Below are 25943 nucleotides of genomic sequence, written 5' to 3' on the forward strand. Positions count from 1 at the left end.
AAAGAAAGAAGAAAAATGCAAGAACATTTTAAGAAATAGAAAAATCAATGGACAAGTGAAGGAAGTCAAGAAGCTGAAATCTAGGCTGACAAAGGAAAAAGCCAAGAAACAAATCAATCTCCACTGTGTAACCCATAAAAAGCTTAAAATAGCAGCACAACATGCTGCTAGAAATAGTTTAAGATGGGGTTAAAAACAGAAGAACTGGTCGAAAATCAGATCAAGAAGCAGTTACCTCCCTAGATCTCTTTAGTTCTGAACATAGTAGTAAGCTGCTCCCTCTTCCACATCCTAACAGAAGGCCAGAAGTTAAGGGAAAAGTAGCAGTTATAAGTAGAGGTAACATGTAAAATAAGGCAATTAAAGTACATGTATGAATTACTGGATACTAAGCCTCCCCAGTCTATTATTCTCACTGGGCTTCCAAAATTATAGCCAGGTCTTCACTTTCCAAGCAGGGGGAAAAAAATGTTTCCTGAAGAACGAGACCAGCTGAAGAGTCAAAAAGCTAAAGACATTAATAGTTCCATATAAAATGGCCCATGTACATCATTTTATAAGCCCAACTACCCACAGAGAACTTCCAATAATCATTTTATACTCTACAATAAAACGTAGAACAGACAATTCAGGATTATCAGACATTAATAAAAGTCTTTTACAAAAACTGAAGACAGGGATCCCTAGGTGGCGCAGCGGTTTAGCGCCTGCCTTTGGCCCAGGGTGCAATCCTGGAGAGCCGGGATCGAATCCCACATCGGGCTCCCGGTGCATGGAGCCTGCTTCTCCCTCCGCCTATGTCTCTGCCTCTCTCTCTCTCCCTGTGTGACTATCATAAATAAATAAAAATTAAACAAAAACAAAAACTGAAGACAAACTCAACAAATAAAACAAAACAGAATCAAAACCCAAAAACCTTAGAGAAGACCTACGAGAAAAGAATACTTTTAAATAAAATTAATACATCAAAACTATTCTTAGTATAAAGAAAGTGGAACAGGAAATTAATAAAAAACCAAAAATAGATGAAAATTAAAAACATGATAGCAAGGAATAAAACATGTAAAAATTCAGGGGAAGAACTGCAAGATAAAGAAATCTCTCAGGATATAGAACATAAAGAGCTGAAAAACAGAAAATGCAAGAAAACTGGAGGACCATTCAACGGGTCTCATATTTAATAAATAAGACTTCCAAAAGAAAAAGAAAAAAAGAAAACCAAAAAGAAAAACACAATCCACAGAGAGCTAAGAAATATTTATAAGAAAATTTCTCAGAACTACAGGTTTCCAAATTAAAAAGACTCACAGAATATCCAGCATAATAGATTAAACCATCCTCACAGATCTACAGGTTTAGAGAAAGGCAGAAACAAATTTTCAATAAAATAAAAACTATCAAAATGACATCAGACTTTTGGAGATCAAATCTGAAAGTTAATACAATGAACAATGACTTTCAAAGTCTGAAGAAAAGATTTTTAAACTAGAATTCTATACCCAGCCAGCCAATTAGGCATAAGGGAAAAAATGTAAAAATACATATAAAAATAATTTTTTATATATTGAGGACCTCAAAAACTTTACATCTTATATACACCTTCTCATGCAGCCTCTAGAGCAGAGAAAGGAAAAGGAAGTATGAGATCCAGGGACAGAGAATCCAACACAGAGAGGGTAAAAAGAACTTCTGGGATAAGAATAAAAGGAGATCTTAAGATGTTAAGAGTAACTGATCTAGAACAAAGTAGGTCAAAAAGCTCAGGAGAGACTTCTGCAAGATGAAACTGATTGAATTCCAATGTGTCTGAACGCACTTGGAAGAGGAGGGTAAATGAAATGACAATTATCACCTTTAGGGAAGACAAAAAGCTAAGCAGGGAAGGAAAAGAAACTAATTAAAATATTAATATAATATTAATGCTGAATATCAACTGTGACAAATTATGCTATACTTTTGTTGAGAGGCTAAGTGGTATATATGTGTGTAATGGAGCACAAGTGGAAAGAATAAAATCTTCACCTTGCACAGTGGGAAGTCATTAATAGATTATAAAATAAAAAAATTAAGCAGCAGCAATATAAACATATTAGTAAGAGAAAGGGAGGTATATACCAAAAGTAATTAGCTAAAAGAGCTAAAAAATAGTTTCTATGGAGAGAAGGCAATAAGAGTAGGGCTAAAATATTTAAGGGCTACTGGTGTTTGTAACAAGCTTTATAGAAGTGTGGATTTTCTAAACAATGTACATGTATAATTTTAATAAAAACAAAAAACTATTTCTAGGGGCTCCTGCGTGGCTCAGTCTGTTAAGCAACTGCCTTCAGCTCAGGTCATGATCCTGGGGTCCTGGCATTGACTGCATGGAGCTCCCTGCTCATCAGGGAGTCTCTGCCTCTCCCCCAGCTCATGCTGTCTCTCACGCTCTCTCTCTCAAATAAGTAAATAAAATCTTTAAAAACTATTTTTAAAAGGTATAACACTTACCAATACACTTTTCTTGCTTTCTGAATAGAGGTAACTGTTTGGACTTCTTTTAAGGTTTGCTTTGTTTTCTTTTCTGCTGATTTAAATGCCTATTCATAAGAAGAAAAGTTTTTAAATAATTTGTTAAGATCATATTTAAATAACATGAAGGGCCACATGGGTGGTTCAGTTGGTTAAGCATCTGACTCTCAATTTCAGCTCAGGTCATGATCTCAGGGGTCGTGAGATGAAGCCCCACATTGGGCTCGACGCTGAGCATGGAGCTTGCTTAATATTCTTTCTCCCTTTCTCTCTGCCCCACCTTCCCCCAACCCCGTGGGCACAGGAGTGTACACGTTCTCTCTAAAAAAGTAAAATATAAAGTAACAAGTAAATGGTAGGGCAAGAAATCATTTTTTAAATGTCACAAAATTGCACCAATTACACACATACTCCATACCCACATGAAATTAATGAAGAAAAGATTTTTGCCTTAAATATTAAAATAATTTAAGTCAAAGATTTACCACATAAAATATTTTCTTAAGACCTACAAATTACAGAAAGTATCATCTGTTTACCAGATACTGAGTATCTATCACATAATAGGTTCTGGACTAGATGCTGGGACACACAAGTGAACAAGACAAAGTTCTCACCCCCACTCCACCAAGGGGTCTAGGAGAAGATATAAATATAAAATATATTAATTCAAATAAATGTATGTTAAGTGTATCTATGGATGCTGTGAGAGTATACAAAGATAACCTAATTTATAACTTTATGGTCAAAGAAGGTATTTCTGAGGAAATGACATTTAGGCTGAAGTCAGAAGGGTAATGGAATTATCAAGACAAAAACAGGAAGAAGAGCCCTATAAGCAAAAAGAAAAGGACACCTTGATCAGAAAGTAGTGATCACAACAAGGAAAAATGTCAAGAAACGAGGATGGAGAGGCAGACAGAGGCCCAAGTCATAAAGGTCACTTATTTAACAGATATTATATGTTACTATGTCCCAGGAAATAATTCTAGGGGCTGGGACAAAGCAATAAACAAAACAAAGATCCTACTTTCATACAATCTACATTCTAGAGAGAAGACAGAAAAACATGTTGGAAAGGGTATTTTTTAAGAAGAAAAATAAAGCAAAGAGAGTGCCTGAGGGTAGTACTATTTTCGGTAAGAGTGGTCAAGAAAGGCTTCTCTTGTAAAGTCTTATTTTAGTAGATAGGCCAATGAATGGAGGGATCAAACCATGGAAATTTTGAGGGAAGAACAATCTCAGTAGAAAGAGCAGCAAAAGCACAAATGCCCTGAGGAGGCACCACAGGTCCCTGTTGCTGGAACAGCTAAGATCGCAGTGTAGCTGGAAAGAGTATAGCAAGAGGAATGCAGGTGATTAGATGGGAGGGGAGTGGATCATGTAGGACCTTATAGGGCAAGAGAAGGGCTTTGAACTCACTCTCTCTTTTTTTAAGATTTATTTGTGAGAGATGGCAGGTGGGGGTGGGGAGCAGAAGGAGAGGGAGAGAAACCCAAGCAGACTCTGTGCTGAGCGTGGAGCTCTCAACACAGGGCTCGATCTCATGACCCTGAGATCATGACCTGAGCCAAAACCAAGAGTCAGATGCTTGAGTAAGATGGGAAGCAACTGGATTTTGAACAGAAAGAAATAACCTCATTTTTTATTTAAAAGGATCATTAAGGCTGCTGCATGAAGAACAGACTGCAGGGGGAAAAGGGTAGAAGGAGAGAGACCCAGGAAGAAGCCACTGTTACAATCCATGTAAACAGAGATGATGGGGGCCTCAACTAATGAGTAGTGGCCAGATTCTGGTTATACTCTATAGGAAAGCTATGATATGCTGATGATGGACTGGAAATGGTTTAAGAGGGTAGAGTCTAGGATGAGCCCAACATTTTTAACCCAAGCAAAGGGAAAAAGGAAGGTGCTATTTACTGAGACAGGCAAGATTGGGAAGGAGGTTTGGGGAAGAAAATAAATACTGGCACACATATATTTAAAGCAAAATTAAATTTGAAAGATATATCTGAATTAGAAAACCTCACTTAAACAGAAGAAATAATTAAGGCCATTAAGTGAAAGCAAAGAAAAACAATTCACATTCACTCTAAGAAATATTAAGTACCTTTTCAGCAGCTTCAACAGTCTTTTGTGTTTTCTTAGCAGCATACCTCTTGTGATCATAGTATCTAAAAAAATATGTTTCTCTTAATTTTAAGTAAAATCTTTATTCTTTAGCTTTCTTATGTTATTTCTAATTTTAGATTCTCAAATCATATGGAACAAATTTTGTGCATGATGCAATTTTATGTTCTCTATGAAAACAAAGTTGTATAATGTACTACAAAAAGATTTAAAAGGTGTTTTCACCCAAAAGCACATATATATGTAATATGTATATATTACACCCAAACACACAAATATTATCTTTAATATTTTAATTGGTTTATTGCAGGTAATATTTTACCTACAATTCATACTTAAATTTAACACTTACTTTTTGGCATTGGCATATGCTGACAAGCTGAGATCAACATCAACAAGTAATGGCCTATTTTTCTGAGGCTTCTGCAGCTGTTTATTCTTTTGCTTTTTCTTTTTTCCTTTTGGTAGTTCGGTTTCATTTTTCTCAACACTGATGTCACCATCAACATCGTCATCTTCCTCCTCTGATAACAAGTATGGATTTCTATTAAAAATATTCAATAGTATTTCACTAATGTCAATGACATCACATTTTTTCAATTTTTTCCTCAGTGACATCATAGATTGTTTACTGTATTTAAATAGGTGCATTATTATGGGGCACCTGGGTGGCACAGTTAAGTGTCCAACTCTTGTTTCTGGTTCAGGTCATGATCTTAGGGTCATGAGATCGAGGCCCATGTTGGGGTCCACACTCAGCATGGAGCCTGCTTGGGATCTTCTCTCTTTCTCCCACTCTGCCCCCACCTGCCCCATGTGCACTCATGCCAGTGCTTGCACTCTCTCTCTAAATAAATAAAATCTTAAAGAAATTAAATCAACAGTTGCATTATTTAATGTAAATTATTTTTTCCTGTATCTGGAGGATAAATTTCCAAATAAAAAAGAAAAAGTTTTAAATGAATACAGTTGACAATTAAATAACAAAATAAAAACAAACATAAATTGCTTAACTAAGAATCAAACTTACCTTAGTAGCATTGTAACATGATTTGTTTGCAGTTTTAATTCTTTAATTGCATTTGCAACAGGGTCTCCTTGAGCCTGGGCTTCTTTCACAATTAATCCGATTTCTGTCCAATCTATCTGGTTGGCTAAAGCACTTCGAACAACCTGAATGGCTCTGTCAACTATCTGTAGGTTCATTTCTATGAGCTCTCCTTTAAGTTTGTCTATTTCCTTAAGAAATAAACAAAAATGTTTACTATAATGCCAGTTAAAGTTACCATTTTTTTAGTCTTTATTTTAATTCCACTTAGTTAACACGTAGTGTTATATTTAAAGTTACCATTTCTGAAATTTGAAAATGCTAAACATAATACCTGAGCCTGTTGAAGAGCTTCTAATCGGTTTTCATGATCCTTCCGGACATTATCTAATTTCTTCAATGCTTGTTTTTCCTTTTGTAGGCAAAACAGATTTTTTGAAAATTAGATTTCTCCTGCCTCTTGGAACTTTTCTCTCTTATGTCACTACCCCACTTCCACTTCAACCCTCTCAATGTTATCACCTCACTAGCTAAGGTTCCCATAGTCAGCCTCCCAGGTCTGTCCTACCCCAAAGTGTTTCATGCTCTCAAATTACCTCTCCCGACTACCTACCTCTCATTCCCTATACAGGAAGGTATTTTGATTACAGGTTACATCCTATGCAATATATGCCCCTAATGTCCTTGCATTATTCAAGCAGGCAGAATTCAAGACCTTGTCTTCCTATCACATAAAAGTGCTTTTGGGGAAATGCATTCTTAACATAAATTACCAAAATAGCTTTTTATTTTATTGCTGCTTTTAATTTTCTCAGCATCATTTCTACAGAATACTCTTTTTTCTAAATTAAACCCACAAAGGCTCATGGTAATTTACCTTCTATATAGCATTTTATCATATATCATTTATACCTTCAAGGTTATTGATTTGGAGCAAATTTTCTAACATTAGTAATAGCATCATCAATTAATGACTAAATGCTAGATGTAATATTTAAAAGATCTGAATTATAAGAATGATGACTATTAAAAGAACGCACAGTGATCACTAAAATAATTCATAGATATTCTGATGCACATAAAAACATGCAATTCAATGTTCCCACTAAATATCTGTTTACTAGTTCATGTGCTGCCACCATGTGGCAGTCACACTATTTAATTCATCCAACCCATCTGCTTTGAAATTGTGCTGTTAATTTTTTACAACACGGGGCAGGGATTCACATAATTTCAAATTCTTTCACACATATTTTAAAACTTAATTAATATTTTTTGAAAAATCAAATCCCCTTCAAATTAATAGTGACTGTGGCTAATTTCTGAAAGTGTTCTACAGCAGTGCTCCAAAAGCATGGTCATATGTGCTGGGGAAACAGTGCATACTCAACTCTCCTGTGGAGGTGGAAAGCCCACTTGAAAAGAAGAAGCAGTTTAATTATAAACAAATATGATTATTTGTACAGAGAGAACATTTCCCTCTCTGTTGGCCTATTTAAAAATCTCCTTGGAACAATATTCCCTTAACAGCAAAGTCTCAGAAACTTTGGGTTCCTGTAATAGCACAAACACTAGGGAAAAGTACCAGGCCTTATCTTCCCACTGTATTTTCCATTTTAGAGAGTATCTAACATACTGATGGAACAAATGAGGGAATCCTTTTGAACAATGAGACCTCTCCTGGACCTTTATCAATAAACCAAGGGATAATGGCATTCCCATACTAATTCTGAAAGGCTGCCCATCCCTATAATGAAAGCATCATCTACACAGCAAACCACACTAAGGCTAGTTGTTTTAATATAAATGCTTTTAGCAATACCATACCTGTTGTAAAGCTTTTAAATCTATTTTCTGACCTTCTATCTTGGAATAAAATTCATCCACAGCCTTATTTTAAAAAAAGAAAAAAAAGAAAAAGATAGTAACTAGTTTAAAAAAACAACAACAAAAATGTGGTCTTTACTTCAACTTACACACACAGAATTTTAGAGTCCATTTTGTTTTATAATACTACTCAAAGAACTTGAACAGATTCTTAGTAAATGTATTATATAGCTAAACAGCCAGAATCAAATTAAGTTCAAATCTTTGACTCTTCATCTTAAAATAAAATGCATTAATCTTTAATGCTCAGATTCACTGATTGTAAAACAAAAATATTTTCAAATTATCAATCAAAGCAAGTTAGTATTAATTTAATACCTCATACATGCTAACTGGTCAAAATGCAGAACTGGAAAACCCACCTTGTCAAATGATTCAAATTCTATATATGGACATTGTGAATGTTGAGAAAACAAGAAAGGATGAAATTCCTCATACCTGCAAAACATATTTATTATATCATTCAAGAACAATAAAAAACATCCAAAGCAAATTGACTCATGCCTACATGCTTACGTGAGTATGTCTTCAGTTGGTTTATCTACTTCCAAGCTTGGTTTTACTTCTCTTTTCTGAATGATGTATCCCTACAAAAATCCAATATTAAAACTCTTTCTTAAATCAATCAATCAATAAAATAAAACTCTTTCGCTTCATAGTTAACAGATTTACTCTCCATGACCGATACAAATCTTATTAATTTAACTTATAAAAGTATTCCAGGTTTAAATAATCTACTGCATTTGTTTATTGATTGTATCAATTCTCAAATGACACTTCTAGGCTAAGTATTATTAAAGAATACTGTTTTTTTCATATGGACAAGAAAAAATAAGGAATAAAGAAAATGAAAACTAGTGATTTAATAAAGTGGTGAGACTATACAGGTGCACTATGCTTTTTTCTTTCCATTTTTAGATGTTCTTCAACTTAAAAAAAACAAAAGCACTTTACTTCCAGCAGAAAAAGTCTTAGATTCACTTGGTAGGAAACTTTCACTCATTTAAAAAATGGGGCAGGTATATTTGCACTGAATTTAAGTAATCATAACTTTTTCTGAACTTCTGTTATAAATAAAGTTATACTTCGAACAGGGAAGAAAAAGAAAGTATGAGAAAGTAGGAAATTTTCACTCATTTAACAAATGGGGCAGGTATATTTGCACTGAATTTAAGTAATCATAACTTTTTCTGAACTTCTGTTATAAATAAAGTTATACTTCAAACAGGGAAGAAAAAGAAAGTATGAGATACAGAGGATGTTTACCTATTAGAGTGATATAAAAGAATGGGAAGAAATGAGAGAGAGCAAACCATGAGAGACTTAAACTTAACTATGGGAAAGAAACTGAAGGTTGCTGGAGGGGAGGTGTGTGTGGGGATGGGGTACCTAGGTGACAGGCTTTAAGGAGGGCATGTGATGTAATGAGCACTGGGTGTTATATGCAACTGATGAATCACTAAACTACCTCTGAAACTAATGATGTTCTATGTTGGCTAATTTAAATTTTTTTAAAAACTGAAAAAAAATTTAAAAATAGAGTGATGTAAATCACCAACTTTTAAAAAAGTGCTAGTAAATTAAAACGCGCTTCTCTATCTGAAAATCACCCTTTAAAAAAGTGCTAGTAAATTAAAATGTGCTTCTCCATCTAAAAATCACCCTAAGAGGATAGATTTTCAAATCCCTCAACTCTCCTGGTGTACCAATAATGATATGACTGGTACTTTCAAAAAAAGAAACAGAGGAAAAATTATAAACCCCACACCAATTAAAAAAATTAAATTACCTACAATATCACCGATGTTGAATTTCCAAATTACAACAAAAAACTTACATGTAGTAATCCTTAAATGAACTTCAAATTCTGAAAATTTAAATAAATAAAACCATAGCAATATACAATAAGTAAATGTGGTGCTACCTTTCCACTGAAGTTGGATGTTGTTTTCATATAGTCTTCTGCTTTCTGCAGACAGACAAGCACTTTTTCAATATCTAATAGAATAAAAATGGGAAAAAGGAGTGTCAATCAAGTGTCAACTACTATTAAACAACCATGTAGAAAACAGAAAAGTGCTGATGAAACGGTAAAAAATGTTCAAGAAAATTAGATATAGTTATATCAAGTTTATAATCAGTACACGTAAGTAAGAATATTTTTGGGGGGCGCCTGGGTGGCTTGGTGGTTGAGCATCTGCCTTTGGCTCAGGTCCTGATCCCAGGGTCCTGGGATCGAGTCCCACATCAGGTTCCCCACGGGGAGCCTGATTCTCCCTCTGCCTATGTCTCTGCCTTTCTCTCTGTGTCTCTCATGAATAAAAAAAAAAAAAAAAAAAGAATCTTTTTTGGCCAGCTTGTGATCTCAGTAACATTTTACTCTCATGTTATTTTTCTTCTCATGATCTTAAAGGTACTTTGTTCATACACTATATTCCCTTAATATATTTTAACTATTAAAGGGTTATATTCTCCATCATTACCATTCTTTTCCAGACTTTTCTGAATATTTTCACTTGCTTTTATTCCATAAGAATATCAGATTTGAAACAAAACACTACAATCGCAAAGACAATACCACCTGTTGGCATTTGATCAGGACTGCACTAAATTAGTATTTCAAATACTAAATCACTCACTACAACATTTAAGTTACATTTTTATTTTTATTTTTTAAGTTGTATTTTTAAACGTAAAAACATTTATAGCATAAAAATTACTCTCCCTAAACCGTAAATTATATATAATCCTAAAATATAAACATGAAGAATGATTTCTTTAGAATTTTACATGAGAATCTGCAGATAAATTTGTCAAAGACTAAGTCTTCCATTTCCCTTATATTTCCTCTAATTTTTTATTATCTTAATCTGGCAATTTAGTTAGGTTCTCTTAAGTAATTACAAAAGCATCATAAATCTACCCTACAGTTCTTACAGAATTAAAATGCATGAATATCGCTATTTCTAAAAGCACTCCAACTTCCTAGTCAGAAGGTGAATAATTCAACTCCTTCAAGCCTATACCAGAGACTATCAAGTTTGGTAACCACCTCAAATATTTAGAGAGAGGAAGAGAGAATATTCTAAGATTGATAGGTAATAAGGTAGAGACTGAACTGTGAATTACTAGGGATCATATGCCACATTGGAGGGGTGCCTGGGTGGTTCAGTTGGTTAAGCATCTGCCTTTAGCACAGGTAATGATCCCAGAACCCTGGGATCAAGACCCTGGGGTCAAGTCTCACATGGGCTCCCTGCTCAGCGGGGAGTCTGCTTCTCCCTCTGCCTCTGCCCTACCCCTAGCTCATGTCCACTCTCTTGAATAAATAAAATCTTTTAAAAATTAAAAAAAAGAAAAAAGTGCCACATTAGAGCAGGAAGCCAAGAATACCATATGGATAGAACATTCATAGGTCAATGTTTTTAAGTTTACAACTACCTGCTCACTTTTATTATTTTCCCAGAATTAATTTTCATAGTCTTTAATAAAGGAAATAAATGAAAGTGGACAAATCTTGTAGCGTGCAGGCATACCTTTGCTTTCAAATTTTTCATCCACTTTGACATTGCCAGAGAATCCATTTTCTATAAGACAGTGTTCAATGAGAGCTGGTCCATAGGCTATAAAAGCAGAAGGTTTCATTTTTTAGTATTTACTATAAAATTTAACATTCAAAATACATCCAAAATATATATCCCAGTATGAATATCTACTAACAGAAGACAGTGAAAACCATTTACTTATTTTGCTTTTTAAGATTTTATTTTTTTTTAGTTTACTTATTTTGAAATGATATTAGAAATAACAATTCAAGTACTTATAAAAATTTAAGGTTTTTTAAAGGCTACAATACAATTGTAGAAGTCCGTGTATAAGTTATAGAAATTTAATGGAATTGAGCCACATATAATGGACTATAAATCAGAAATGAAGGATTGTTTTAACCTTCAAAAACTGGTTAATGCAACACACCATGTTAATAGAGTATATTATTAAAAAGTCCAAACTTGGGATCCCTGGGTGGCGTAGCGGTTTGGCGCCTGCCTTTGGCCCAGGGCGCGATCCTGGAGACCCGGGATCGAATCCCACATCAGGCTCCCGGTGCATGGAGCCTGCTTCTCCCTCTGCCTGTGTCTCTGCCTCTCTCTCTCTCTCTCTGTGACTATCATAAATAAATAAAAAAATTAAAAAAAAAAAAAAAAGTCCAAACTTACAAATTTATCTGTGCTATACTAATAGTTGGAAAGTTGTAAAGATAATTTTTTAATGCCTTCGAATTTCAGGAGAGGATAAGTAACTCCCTAATGCTCAGTAATTGAGGATATCTCCCTGCTCGTATGTCCTCTCAAGATTCTTTACAGGGATGAATGATGATTTCTCAAGTTTATTGGATTATCTTTATCCTGATCAAAAGTACCTGGCAGATTCTGGGATGCCCCAAAACCCACCAGTTAAAAAACAAACAAACAAACAAATTCTAAATGGTTATTAAACCAAAGATTCAAGTGAAAAAAAAAATTCTCAGAATACTACAGTGGCACTAAAGTGATAGATAACATACTATTTGTTTACATAACTGTATTGCTCTTAAATAAAAGTTATTGGATAAAGGTCAAACTTTATGTGGTATAACAACTTTCTCTTTCCTTAAAAATAAACTCTTACTCAAAAGATAATCTTCAACTCTTTTCTATATTATCAAGTTGTTCTAATATTCTCCTGAGTTATAAAAGATTTAAATATATTCCTGAAAACTACATTTTCTTGCAAACACTTCACTGCTCTATTTAGGATTACTCACGAAGTAATGGGTTAAGAACTCTCTTCAGTAGTTCGCCCTTAGGTGCACTGGCTATTATTTCAGTCAATCTGTGAAAACAAAATTGACACACCTCTTACTAACTTATATTTAACAAATCTTACAGCAAAATTCATATTCACAATACTTTCATATGCATCAAATTGCCTGATCATCACTATACTCTAAAATACAAGAGGGATAACTTCACTTTGTATGTAAGAAAATGGGTTGTAAAAGTAATTTATCCAAGGGTAATAGGTTCCTAGCAGCAGAGTGGCACCCAAAACCAAGTATTCTAAGAAAAATCAATACTTTCTCAACTAAGTCATATTGCTTGTCATCATGCTCATCTATGACAGGAAAGTGATGTCTTTATGTAACAGGTAAACGTCTATAGGGCCTGGTGATATATCTTAATACTTGGAACGGTTTTACTTAACTATGCATCTAATAAGAATTCTTAACAATGCTGTGGGCCACTCTGGTCCCCAGATCAGCAGCATCAACATAACCTGAGAACTTGGTAGAAATGTAAATTCCTGGGCCTATACCATATCTGCTGAATCAGATTCTGGAACCAGGAGCAGCAATCTATGTTTTATCAAGCCTTCCAGGTGAACGTGATGCATGCTACATTTTCAGAACCTCTGCTATAGCTATTAGCCAGCAAAACCTTCCAGCTAAAAGAGTACAACTACAATTAGCACCTTATCCCACAGTATTCCCTTTTCCTAGCTAAACCATTTCCATTTGCACTCTGCCCAAGATAGCTGTCTTCTCACAGAAGAGCTAGTAAGTCCCCTCACTTTACCAAGAAATCATAAACATCTGAATTAACACCAGACTTAGATTAAAAAGATATACTTTTGCTACTTGCAAATGAAGCTTAACTGATTACATGCACATTTATGTAGTTCAAGCAGTCCAAATTTAGTTACTGTATGCCAGTAAATAAAATATTCTGTTACAGTTCTTTCATATCGACATATGACCTATTTTATCTTCTAATACAATATGAAGTGAACTTATAAACAAATATGTTACCTTTCCAAGGTAAGCAAAGGCTCAGCAGCTCTAGCATGATCAACTGGATAGCGTTCACGAACAGCAAATTTAACATCATCTGACTCATCAGTTCGAAATCTTAGGATATTCAAAATTAGGTACTCATAATCTGTAAGAACAATGTTTCCCTGTAATAGAATAAAATATGACTTATTGCTTTTCCCAAATCATTCTTGAAACTTCTTAAAAAGTGAGAAAATGTAGTCTCTTAAAAACTTAAGGCTACAAAAATGAAGTTATGAACAAAACCCATTTGAGTCACATCTAAACACTGCTCTTCGCATTTGCCCAGTACAGACTCTGAAATAAGATGAGCAAATAAAGGACCCCAGATTTGAAACATAATGAAGGAATATAAACCAACTTTAAACTCATTGTCTAATGGTTCTATAAAAGTCACTCATAGAAGCACAATACAATTATCCCCCAGTTTTCAAATCTTCTTTTTCATAAAAGACCTACACTAGTACCTGTTTTCACTAACCGAAAGAAATTTGAAATGGATTTTCATTTTTATGAAAAAAAAAAAAAAAAAAAAAAAGACAGTGAAAGTAGCCCCAAACTCAGGTTGGGGATGATAAGTTGCAAGATAAGTGGCTTCAGTAGATGGGGTCACCATTCACCTTGATTAGAGATACAGATAACCAGAAGTTATCAGGTGTTGAAAGAGTAATACCTACTGCTAAAAGTTCTGACTTCAAAGTATTCATGCATTTAACTTAACACAAAAGTTAACTGGAGAAAGAAAGCCGGGAGCTTTGGAAAACTGTCCATATAGCATCTAGTTCAGGAATATGTGATTTGGAAAACAGACCTGGCCACAGAGCCTGACACAAAGAAGGTGCTCAGTAAATGTTTGTTAAATTAAAATGTGCAGATATCAAGAACATCTGGAAAATTCCAGTAAAGCAGTTACTTCCCTGAAGTGTTTTTTTCCTTAGATCAAGTTTCCCAAAACTATTCTGTAAAATGGTTTCCCCTAACCCCATAAAAAAAGAATTCTGTGATCAAGTAAGTTGTAAATTTTAAATCACAAATCTCCATCTCTAGGAGATGTTTAAAAATCTTAAAATATAAATAAATAAAGGTACTGATAAGTCCTAGAGTTAAAGAATTTTTTAAAAATCTTACTTTATTCTCAAAGGTCCTCAAACTTTAATGGTTATGGGACCCATATTTCTAGGTACACCTATTAGCTATGGCAGGTGGTATCTAAGAAACATACTTTGGGAAATACTGTGTTTAACTCTGATATACTTAACAAACTATTTTCTGATCTTAACTTACTTTCTCCAGAGTCTCTTTACTGGAACTTTATTACAAATTAATAAACTTTCAAGATTTTATTTATTTATTCATTAGAGATACAGAGAGAGAGATAGGCAAAGACACAGGCAGAGGGAGAAGCAGTTTCCCTGTGGGGAACCCAATGTGGGACTTGATCCCAGGACCCTGGGATCGTGCCCTGAGCCAAAGACAGACGCTCAACCACTGAGCCACCTGGGCATCTCAATAAACTGACTTTCTTAAATGAATTTGAGCAGCAATCACCCCTTTACCTAAGGTCTGATCTGCTCTAGATACACCAATACATCAAAATTCCAGACCTGAAGGCTGGGAAATCAAACCCTGGTATAAAGAGAGAAGAGAGCAATCTTCAAGATCCACTGTAAGCCTACCTCTCTTAGATGCCACAGTGACTACTGAAAATTCCCAAGCACATATTCCCATGTACAAAATCCTTAATATCTATTTCCAACTCATCAATAACTGGATGTCTGAAATCTCACAGTATGCATGCCAATTGCTCAAACCCTTCAAAATAGAAAGGCCCTAAATGCAATGGGGTATCCTGGATTGAATCCCAGAACAGAAAAGGGATTAGTACTAGAAAAACTGGTGAAATCTGAAGAGTCTACAGTTTAATAGTAATGTGTCAATGTTAATTTCTTGGTTTTGACACATGGACTGTGATTATATAAGATGTGAGATGTTAATGTTCCTATAAACTAAATGAATGATATACAAGAACTTTCTGTATTATCTTTGCAACTTTTCTATAAACCTAAAATCACAAAATCTAAATCTATTATAAATCTAAAATTATTACAAAATAAAAAGGCTGTTTAGATTTTTAAAAAATCATACTAAAGATACACAAAGTCATCATATGGAAAAAAATTTTAAGTATCATCTAGGTCTAAATTAAATTGAAAAAGAAAAGGGGTGCCTGGGTGGCTTAGTTGGTTAAGTGCGTGACTTTTCATTTCAGCTCAGGTCTTGATCTCAGGTCATTCCTGCATCTGGCTCTGGCTCAGGTAGTAGAGTCTGCTTGGGATTCTCTCTCTCCCTCTGCCCCTCTCCCATCCACCCAACTTCCACCCGCATGCATTTTCTCTCTCAAATAAATAAATCTTAAAAAAAACCAAAAACGCAAAGGCCCATATCTGGTATAAGATTAAACTTAGAATGCATGCGTACTGAAGAAAACCTAAGCATGCCTGCAATTAGTTACATTCTAGAGATTTTCCCCTCCAAATGAAAAGAAAAGGGTTTTTTTGGATGATGGTGAGGAGAGGGAAAGAGATCATAAAGAGAACAACAATCATAACAGTGGTTACCTTGAGATGAGGAAATGATTTAGGCTAGGAGTGGTAAGACCCTCCATTTTAATTCTATGTACTTCTGTGTATACTGAAAATGTATTAATGTACTACTTATATAAACATGTTTAATTTAAATGGTAGTCTAGGTAATTCCAACCACTGTCCTACTGAGAAATAGAAAAACTGGACAAAATATACAAAACTCATCTTTTAAGAAAAAAAAATGCAAGCAAAACAGTAAACAGAACCAAAACCTAGGAGAAGAAAACTCAGAAAGATGAGTCCCACACTTGGGGCTAATTTTCCCCTAGGATCATTTGTCTAAGAGTTAAGAAGCAGCTGATGGGCTGAGAAGCTGAGCATAAATTTTGATAGACTTACAGGACAACTAAGGGGAATAAAAACTAGAGTTCAGAGTCCAAGTGAAAGGTGAGTTGGGAAGGGAGGGAAGTCTAGCTCTGAATAGTGAGTAATAAAGGCTACATCACAGGGGATGAGGCAAACCAGAAATATACCAGTTTTTCGAGGCCCAGCTTCTAACCAATTCAATGCTTGATTAGAGTGAAGTGATCTGGGGTTATTTGTACCCTTAACCACTTGTCAAAAGCAATTTTCTTTAAAGGAAGACAACATCATTCCAGATCTCACAATATAATTATTGTTTTTCCTACTCAATGCTTGGCACACAATACAATAATTAGGCATGTGAGGAGACAATATAATTAAAATCAAAAGAAACAATAGACTATAAAAACAGACACTGAAAGCAATTCCAAATGATTCTTGTCTGATAGCAATAAAATTAGTGAATAGGAAGATAGGTCAAAGAAAATATGGCTGAATTTCCCAAAACTGATGAAAAACATCAACTCAGTTCTAGAAGCACTATTAACTCCCAAAAGATAATTACAAATAAAAACTCAACTGGGCACACCACAGCAAAACTGAAAACCAAACAGGAAGAGAAAAAAATTTAAAGCATCTAGATAAAAAGGCCAGATTACCTTCAAAAGAGCTGACATTGATTTCAATAGAAACAATGGTTGACACAAGACAATATACTATTTTTGTAACTGTAAAAAATTTCATAAGAAAACCAACTAGATGGTAAAATTGGTTGTAAGAGAAATGAAATAAGTGAAATATTTAGAGTGACTGAGAGAATGATTGTATAAGATTGCCAATTCAGGGCAGTAAGATAAGACTAACCTTTGGAGATATCTTTTCTCTGGACAGATACAATTTTAATCTCTACTGAATGCAACTATTTTCATTGTACGAGGCAAGAATTATTTGTATTGCTCTCAGTTTTCTACAAGTTAAAAATCTACCTTTCTAGAGTTAAAAAACCTAATCAATAGTAAATAGCAAATCAAAGAGATATACATCCTTAAAATAAAAAATAATCCCCTGGAGAACCTGTTAGATAGCAGTTGGCAGGATACTAAAATGACATTTTGTCCCTTTTGCCTCTTTCCAAATTTTGATATATATATATATATATTTTTACAGTTCCCTTTCATGAGTGTAACATCTAAAATTACTGATGACAAATGTATACACACATAAGCTACTGCATCTTGGCCTGATTTATTTACATAGGTACAGCAAGAAATGTTAATTAACATAAACAAATCTCCTTGTACTATAGTCAGCAAATCTAGAGCCACAAGGTATGAAGCAATTACTAAAGCCATAAGTACTGCTACCTGGAGAATTCACAAGAAATCTGGGATTTTATTTTTGAAAGTTTCTGTTTTCCCAAAAGAAAATTAGTCTTTGCTTCTAATTCAAAGCTATGAAACCAAATGAAACAAACAAACAAACAAAAAAATCACTATTCATTGTGTCTGTAGCATACCTATAAAACAGGTAAATTCCTCTTTATTTTTTATTTTTTTTTAATTTTTATTTATTTATGATAGTCACACAGAGAGAGAGGGAGGCAGAGACATAGGCAGAGGGAGAAGCAGGCTCCATGCACCGGGAGCCTGACGCGGGATTCGATCCCGGGTCTCCAGGATCGCGCCCTGGGCCAAAGGCAGGCGCTAAACTGCTGCGCCACCCAGGGATCCCTAAATTCCTCTTTAAAGTTATTAAAACCTACAGATGTAACCTTCCTTACTACCAACAGGCTAGGATCCACAAAATAGGTAGAAAACCAGTTTCTCAAGGGGAATTTGTGGACATTGCTTCTGCATACAAAACATAACCTTTGTTCCTTAATGATGAGCTTGTCATCCTACTTAAATGAGACTTATTCTCAAATATGATAACCAAAGTTTGACTTTAGTTGCACAATCAATTTGTCTAATTTTATCTTGGTAAAAGAAAGGACAAATTCTTATCAAACCTATGTAAATATACACATTGCCATTAATAGTAAAAAAATCAAACAAACAAAAAAAAACTCAGTAAAAGATATTTGTTCCTAAATTCTAAGGGATCAATGATAGCAAGTTACCATTTAAAGAATATATCACTTCCATTTGCAGTAGTATAGACTACTAAAGATCAAGAGAAAGGTAAATGGCTTTATCATACACTACCATAAAACATTCATCATAAAAAAACACCAACAATATTCTGAAAAAAAAAATTAACCACACTTAGATTCTCTCCAGTTTATTAAATCCCTTGTGATTAATTCTGATCATCCTAGATCACAGGTTGGCACTTGATTTTCATGAAAGCATCTGCTCCTAGATTAAAGTAAGTCTTATAAATGCTAAATTAGTCCCCTGATACATTTTGGCATTTACCTAAGCAGTATTAGCTCAAATAATATGAGTCTATTATATTAGAGCAGGGTCAGCAAACTTTTCTACAAAGCTAACTCTGTAAAAGGTAAGACAATAAATATTTTAGCATTTGTGGCCACATATGGTCTCAGCTGCATTTTTTTTAAAGAGCCCTTTTAAAACAGAAAAACCATTCTTAAGCTCACAGGCTTTATAAAAACGGACCACAAGCTGCATCACAGGGGACGATCAACTCCTATTTAAAAGTATCTGATATGTCCTTTCCACCAAGGTTCTGTAACTGACTCTTTGTTGAAGACTCAATACAATGACAAAATTATAGAGACAGAACAGGTTGGCAGTGTCAAGAGGTAGGGATGGTGGGAGGAAGAGGGGTGGATAGGTAATATCATAAAGGTGTATCACCAAGAAGATCTCTGTGGTAATGGAAAATCCTATAACTTAATTGCAGTGGTGGTTACATGAATCTACAAAGGTGGGAAAATGCACAGAACTAGATGCATACATTGTACCAAAATCAATTTCCTGATTTTGATATTGTACTATAATTATGTAAAATATAACAACTGAGGGACACTGACCTCTCTCTTTGCAACTTCCTATGAATCTATAATCATTTCAAAACAAAAAAGTTTTAAAAAAAACTTTTAAAAGAGGTTATCATACAAATTTTAATTGACCACTACCTGAGACTACCCATTTCAAATGGGCTGCAGCTGCTGTTGCCTGCAGGGAAAGGATAGAACGTTCCCTGTCCATGTTTTACAGTACACTATTACACAAATACTTAAAGATAAATTATCCGTCATCTCATCTCCAAAATTTACTTACCCTATCATAGAGCTCAATGATTAAGTGATAAGCAGCTTCATCACTTCCAAACTGAAAATCTACAATTCTATCCACACCAAGCTGTTTTGCACTGACCAATCGCCGACTCTTCAAATGTTTTCGGCACTAGTAAAAAACAGAAGAAAAAGGTATTTATGTAAAAGTGAATTCCTAATCATTTGATAGTGGTTTGTAAATAATTTTCCTCTTTTTATTACCATCAAGAATAACACTTAAAAAGTAGTAAACAAAAGCTTGTGGATGATAATCAAAGGAAAAACACTTTATTGAGAGGACTGACTGCTAACTCTGAAATGGTATTTTATACTTTTTTAAGACAATAACATACCTATAGAGAAATTTACTTTGTTATTTATACCAGTAAGTCCCTTTTTCTTACCCTATGACCTCACTCAAAACTATAACCTTTTTTTTAAGCCTCTTTCTAGTCCCATCTTTTAAGTATCTCCAATTTCCTTTGTGTTCAAAATTAATTGGTGGTTTCCACTAATCTTCCATTTCAAATACAAATTCTGAACTATGAGCTTATTGGTATTCTATAAGTTAGTTCCCTATAACACCCAATTACCTTCTATTCCCACAAATTTAGTAATACAACCGAGACAGAATTTTTCTGGTACTGTCTCCAAAGCTTTTGATCAACCTAGCTCAAATCCAAATGTATTAACTTTCATTCCTTATCAAATCTCATTCTTCTTATCCCTAGTTATGATGTTCTTATTAGCAAACTAAAATTAACATTTTTATATCCAAATACAAATTACTTGGTACTTGATACTTCAGTCTATGTACACCCTTTAGTACAAATATTTAAGTATAACATGGGTCAAAAACAAGACTACTCTGTAGTGCCTAAAAATCTTCCAATTGTTTCTAATTCTTGAGTTTAAAAGAGCTCTTAGTCACAACCAGTAAGACAGAATGCTTTCAAGACTTAAATTCAAGACAAATTTTACAGAGAAGTTAATATAAAGTCACCTTTAAAAAAAAAGAAATACACAATCACTCTTAGAATGCCATCTCTTTCACAACCAAGACTCCTCCAGATTTGATAGTTTAAATTGACTAAAATTCTCATTTTATGTACTTATATATTCAGGCAGATATAATAACAATTTTCAAACTACTAACAGTCTCCCTTTCCTATATTCAATAGTTCTGACTTAGGAGTGGTCTATAATGATTTTGATTTAAACAGTGACCTACCTATAGGGCTATTTTTTTTAACTCCCCAGGGGAAAATCGCAATCCTTCCAGAGTTCCCTAGTAGTATTTTTATTCAAGAAAAAGTTCAAAATGGAGATAAAAGGCATACTTGAAAGGAACTAGAAATTCACACCATGGAATGGAGAAAAGGGAAGAGTATTTATCATGAGCACAGATGGGCATACAGCACATATGTTGTGCTTATTTTATTTCCCTATTACCAATTTGATGAAAACTGTCAGTGCCATAAAGCATTAACTGGCATCCCCAAATATGAGAATGAGGAACAATCTCTGTGACTTACCACAAACTGAGCATGACTGTGCCATATAACAGTAGCAGTTCTTTATTTTAAATTATTTATAATCTGTTTAACATTTTTTGCTCCATTGGAGAGCATCTCTCTATACATTCAGATTAATATATACACCTAACTCATAAAATTCTCTTTTTAGAGTGTTTAGCTTCCTATTGGTGTAGCCTGATTTGGGGATTTTTATCCCAGTATCATAAAACTTATCATCTGTTACATGATCTGTAAAACTAAAATAACTGTTCTTCATATTCACAGATATATTAAACAACTTAAAATAAACATTATCCACTTATTTTGAAAAGTGCTATACAAACACCAAGTGTCACCATTATTAAGGATAATTCCCAAAAGAACCATTTGGGGTTATTATTAAGTATATTAAACTTTTAAGAGTTTGATAATTTTGTGACAGGCCTTGTGATTTGGGAAACACTTACCTAACTTGTAATCCAAAACAGATTCTAAGTTGCTGGGGATAAGATTCTTCTCTGTAAAGCCTCTAATGAAATAACACAATGCCAAAACAAATAAATTTCTGAAGGAAAGTGAGGAGGAGAGGAAGAAGGAAATTAATACATATGGAGCCCTAATATGTGTCAGGCATTGTGTTAGGTGCTTTACATGTTACTTCAATTAATCCTCACCAATAACCCCATGAGGGAGGTATTATCCACATTTTACATTTAAATAAACTAAGTTTCAAGAGGTTAAGTAACTTTTCAGGGTTATCAAATTATTTAGCGGCAAAATCATTAATTCAAAGTTAGGTATATTTGATTCTAATGTCTTTCCTCTGTACCACATAATCTTTTAGAGTATCTGTTATGTCAACAAATGGATAGGTAACACGTCCACAAATGCAGAATCTCAGTTTTAATAGAAAAAACAAAAGCAAAGAGAGAAGTGAAAAGTAAAGATATGACTGGTAACAAACTAACATCACTGAGTATTTCAACAAAATACAGATCAGTAGCTCAAAGGTGAGCTGCAGAAAAGTAGGAAGGAGGGGGTGGGGCATATCATGGAAAGCCAAGAATAACAGGATATAGGATATGGATTCAGAAATTAGAGAATCATAAAAAGGTGAGAAAATGATGAAAGTAAGGCTTTAGAAAAATTCACCTTGGCCTAACACAATTGTTTTGATAACAAGAAATACACTGTAATTAAGGAACTGTAAGGGAATGTTATAAAAGCTTAAACTAGAGTAGTGACTGTGGGAACAGAAAGATTTGGAGCACAATGGGGTGTGAAGGGTAACAGGGAGAAGTCAATAAACAGCTACTGTATTCATCCCATTATCTATCAACTACTCTATTTTATCTCTACTTTATTCATAACAGTCAGTGAAGGAAAACCAAACATTTTAAAACTTAAATCGTTAGTGACCAATATCAGGGCCTTAAAATTTAGCTTCAAGTATAACTTAAAGTTACCTTCATGGCAAAACTAGAGGGCATCATATTCTTAGGCCACTCAAATTCTGTTGTGTGAATTCGTATGCCAGATTCAAGTAAAAGTGTAGCTTTAAAGTCTGGCCTGTAGAAGAAAAAAGTTAAATTTTTCTTTAGGGCATTTGTCAACGCTCAGTAAAACAGACTAAAAGTGCAAGTAAAAAAAAATTAATAATCTCATATTTAATTACCAAAGGTAAAACAAGCCTGTAAAATGCTCTTACTTTTGAAGACGAATAAGATAGGTCTTATTATCCACATCATAAACATTGTTTACTCTCATTCCTATTAAGCTGCGAAGAAAAAGGAAACATGTAACAACATTTGAAATACAAAACTTCACAGAATTTAAAGCGGCAGGCGGAAGCAGAGCCTTCGAAGGGGGGGGATCTTCAACTCTAAGGATATGGAGTCAACCTGGGATCATCAGTCTGAAGGCCATCAGGCATTCCACCCAAAACTTAATTTTAACTTTTTAAGAACTAGCGTTGTATACGAGCCCTAGGAAAACCATGCAATGCCCTTCGTCCTTGAAATGACCCAATATTTAAGGAAACATAGAAAAAGTCCAATACACTTTATTACAAAAGAAAAAAAAAAAAAAGAAGGCAAAATGGCAAAAATGGCAAAATTCACACTGCTTAATAGAAACCAGACTAGAATCTGTTACTTGCAGCTAAAATGCAGGTATTCCCTCTCCCAGAAGTAAGGAAGAGTGTCAAAGAAATCAGGCCTCCGGCCTGGAAACCCCCCGAGGCAAAAGACTACTGGAGCATCCCGGCGTCCACCCGGTGTCTCGTGTTCTACTCAACGTTTGCTGCCAGACCCGGGCAACTCGGGCCAACAAGGCAAGCGCTCGGTGAGGGCCCCGCCAAAGCCTGACACGAGACCTGGTGAGACAAGCAGCCCGCGAGAGCAGGGTGTGGGGCACGCGGCCGCTGGGCTCCCCCAGGTGTCCTGAGGGCCACGGGAAGGATGTCCCGCACTCGCCCACCCAGGCCTATGGCCAGGTCCGCAGAAGAGCGCTGGGGGGATGAAGGGGAAACATCAGGCTGGTCTTTCTTCAACCTTGGGGCACCGGCCTCTGGCTTCTGCATCCCCCGCACGAGCCTGGTCCCCTACCGCTCAGTACCTGGCATTCAGCTCCGCGAGTATCGCGCGGAGGTCAATGGTGCTAAAACGAGTCTTCATGGCGAGGTCTGAGGGTCGCTACCGCAGTTTTCTCCACGGACTGCCTGACTCAACGCCGCTACTCTAACGCGCAGGCGCACTTGGCCGACATCTACGGCCGCGCAGAAGACCCAATATTCCTCGAGGCGAACGTGTTTGCGTCACTTTTCCAAAGCTTTGAACTATCAAGTCGCCGTCATCAGGCTTTTCGTTATACCAAAACAATTCGCAATAGATCCAAACTATTCTCTTGAAACTGCATTTCTTCCTGAAAAGCTGACAGGCTACCCTTTCCCTCTTGCGTTCCGGGATTCAAGACCGACTCCCTAGCGACCCCTGCTGGTGGTAAAAATTTATGAGGCGCGTCCTGGGAGGATTTCCCCTGCATGGGCGGTAGGGCTCGGTGTGCAAGAGTAAGAACCCCTCTCCACTCGGTTAACTTGGACGAGCAGATTTTGAAATGTGACGAAGCGGAACTGTTTCATTCGCCCTACAAGTACCCTCAGCAATAAAGGTGAAGCAACGCTCAAAAAGGAGTTCCTGTTTTGATGGGCCCCGCTCTCAGAGGACTATTTTGCGATGTTTAGTAGGATTCTCATCTGACCTTGATCATGGCATCCCTTGCCTCAGCGTAGTACCTGGCATACAATAGGAACTCCATCAACTCTTGGCAACCTGAATATTCAGGTGTTTCGCTAGATAATCAAAAAGTAGGACAGAATAAGAGAAGACTGCCCCACCATGGGGGGGGGGGGGCGGGTAATAGGAAATAGGAAACCTGCCGTGCAAGAATAGAAGTATGCCCCTTTTCGTTGTGTTCAATATATACTATGGGAAGAAAGGATACTTTCAAGGTGAGAACTCAAAAGAGACGGGGTCTCGCTATGTTGCCCAGGCTGGAGTGCAGTGGCTATTCACAGGCGCGATCCCACTACTGATCAGCACGGGAGTTTTGACCTGCTCCGTTTCCGACCTGGGCCGGTTCACCCCTCCTTAGGCAACCTGGTGGTCCCCCGCTCCCGGGAGGTCACCATATTGATGCCGAACTTAGTGCGGACACCCGATCGGCATAGCGCACTGCAGCCCAGAACTCCTGGGCTCAAGCGATCCTCCTGCCTCAGCCTCCCGAGTAGCTGGGACTACAGGCGCGCGCCACCGCGTCCGGCGAGGATCCGGAGCTTGGGAGGATTCTCCAGGCTGCCGGCGGCGAGTCGTCAGAATTCCCACCAGCAGAAGGCGACTGTTTGTAGATGCTAAGGTGGGGGCTGCTATAGGACACAGGGCAGACAGCATTCATTGCTGCATCGTAGGGCACAGTGAACCATGCAGAATAGCTCAAAATGTAAAATAAACCATTTTGAGAGTTTAGGAAAGTGGGAGACAGCTATCTGTGGTCCTAACTGCAAAAAAAAAAAAAGAGGTTCCATCGGACATAAACAGTACTAAGGTTATTATGTTAGCCCTGAAGGCATTCCCAAAATATTGCCTAAATATCTTCCATAAAAGCATCCGAGTAAAACTCCACATTGAAAAGGACAACACTCAGGCGTTTCCTTAAAAACAAAACCTGAAATACTCATAGTAAAACTCCCAACTTAGGGCACTAGGCCAAAGGAATAGCAGCAGGAATAGTGATTTAAGTTCTACAGTGTACGGCTGCCTATCAACTAACTCATACATTACTTCTGCTTTGTCAAGGAAAGTGGGCATCAGAAAGAAAATGCAAGAAAATACCTAAGGGGAAAGGTAGATCAAGATAAGTATGAAAATTACCAGAGAACTGGATGATTTACTACTGAATTCGATCATTTCTCTATTTTGAGAAAATTCTGAGACAGGGTTACTTGAGGACTTCTGGGAAAATAAGAAGCAACAGGAGGTGAGCAAATCATCTTCTGATTTTCGAAGAGAAAAGTGACTATTTGAAACCACAGACAGGTACTATTAACATTTGGCACAACCAAAAATTTATTTTTTAATATTTCATTTATTTATTCATGAGAGACACACAGAGAGAGGCAGAGACACAGGCAGAGGGAGAAGCAGGCTCTATGCAGGGAGCCCAATATGGGATCAATCCCGGGAGTCCAGGATCATGCCCTGAGCCAAAGGCGGACGCTCAACTGCTGAGCCAC

The 25943-nt window shown here is 35.9% G+C and overlaps 1 protein-coding gene across 2 annotated transcripts in view; it reads right to left on the reverse strand.

The window, feature by feature from the left end:
• Positions 1-23929, reverse strand: part of NEMF (nuclear export mediator factor) — a 52235-nt gene extending 28306 nt beyond the window's left edge. For both annotated transcript variants that reach the window (XM_077909218.1, XM_077909217.1), the window contains exons 1-16: positions 23771-23929; positions 22863-22931; positions 22621-22723; positions 19642-19767; positions 13422-13570; positions 12378-12445; positions 11110-11196; positions 9498-9571; positions 8090-8160; positions 7936-8011; positions 7514-7576; positions 6021-6098; positions 5669-5877; positions 4991-5182; positions 4619-4682; positions 2488-2576 (exon numbers count right to left, since the gene is read on the reverse strand). In XM_077909218.1, the coding sequence (XP_077765344.1) occupies positions 2488-2576; positions 4619-4682; positions 4991-5182; positions 5669-5877; positions 6021-6098; positions 7514-7576; positions 7936-8011; positions 8090-8160; positions 9498-9571; positions 11110-11196; positions 12378-12445; positions 13422-13570; positions 19642-19767; positions 22621-22723; positions 22863-22931; positions 23771-23829 (1577 nt within the window). In that variant the 5' untranslated portion in view covers positions 23830-23929. The remainder of the gene's footprint in view (positions 1-2487; positions 2577-4618; positions 4683-4990; positions 5183-5668; positions 5878-6020; positions 6099-7513; positions 7577-7935; positions 8012-8089; positions 8161-9497; positions 9572-11109; positions 11197-12377; positions 12446-13421; positions 13571-19641; positions 19768-22620; positions 22724-22862; positions 22932-23770) is intronic.
• Positions 23930-25943: the final 2014 nt, after the last annotated feature.

This window comes from Canis aureus, chromosome 9 (genome assembly GCF_053574225.1).
Source record: "Canis aureus isolate CA01 chromosome 9, VMU_Caureus_v.1.0, whole genome shotgun sequence".
In the NCBI taxonomy this organism is placed as follows: Eukaryota; Metazoa; Chordata; class Mammalia; order Carnivora; family Canidae; genus Canis; species Canis aureus.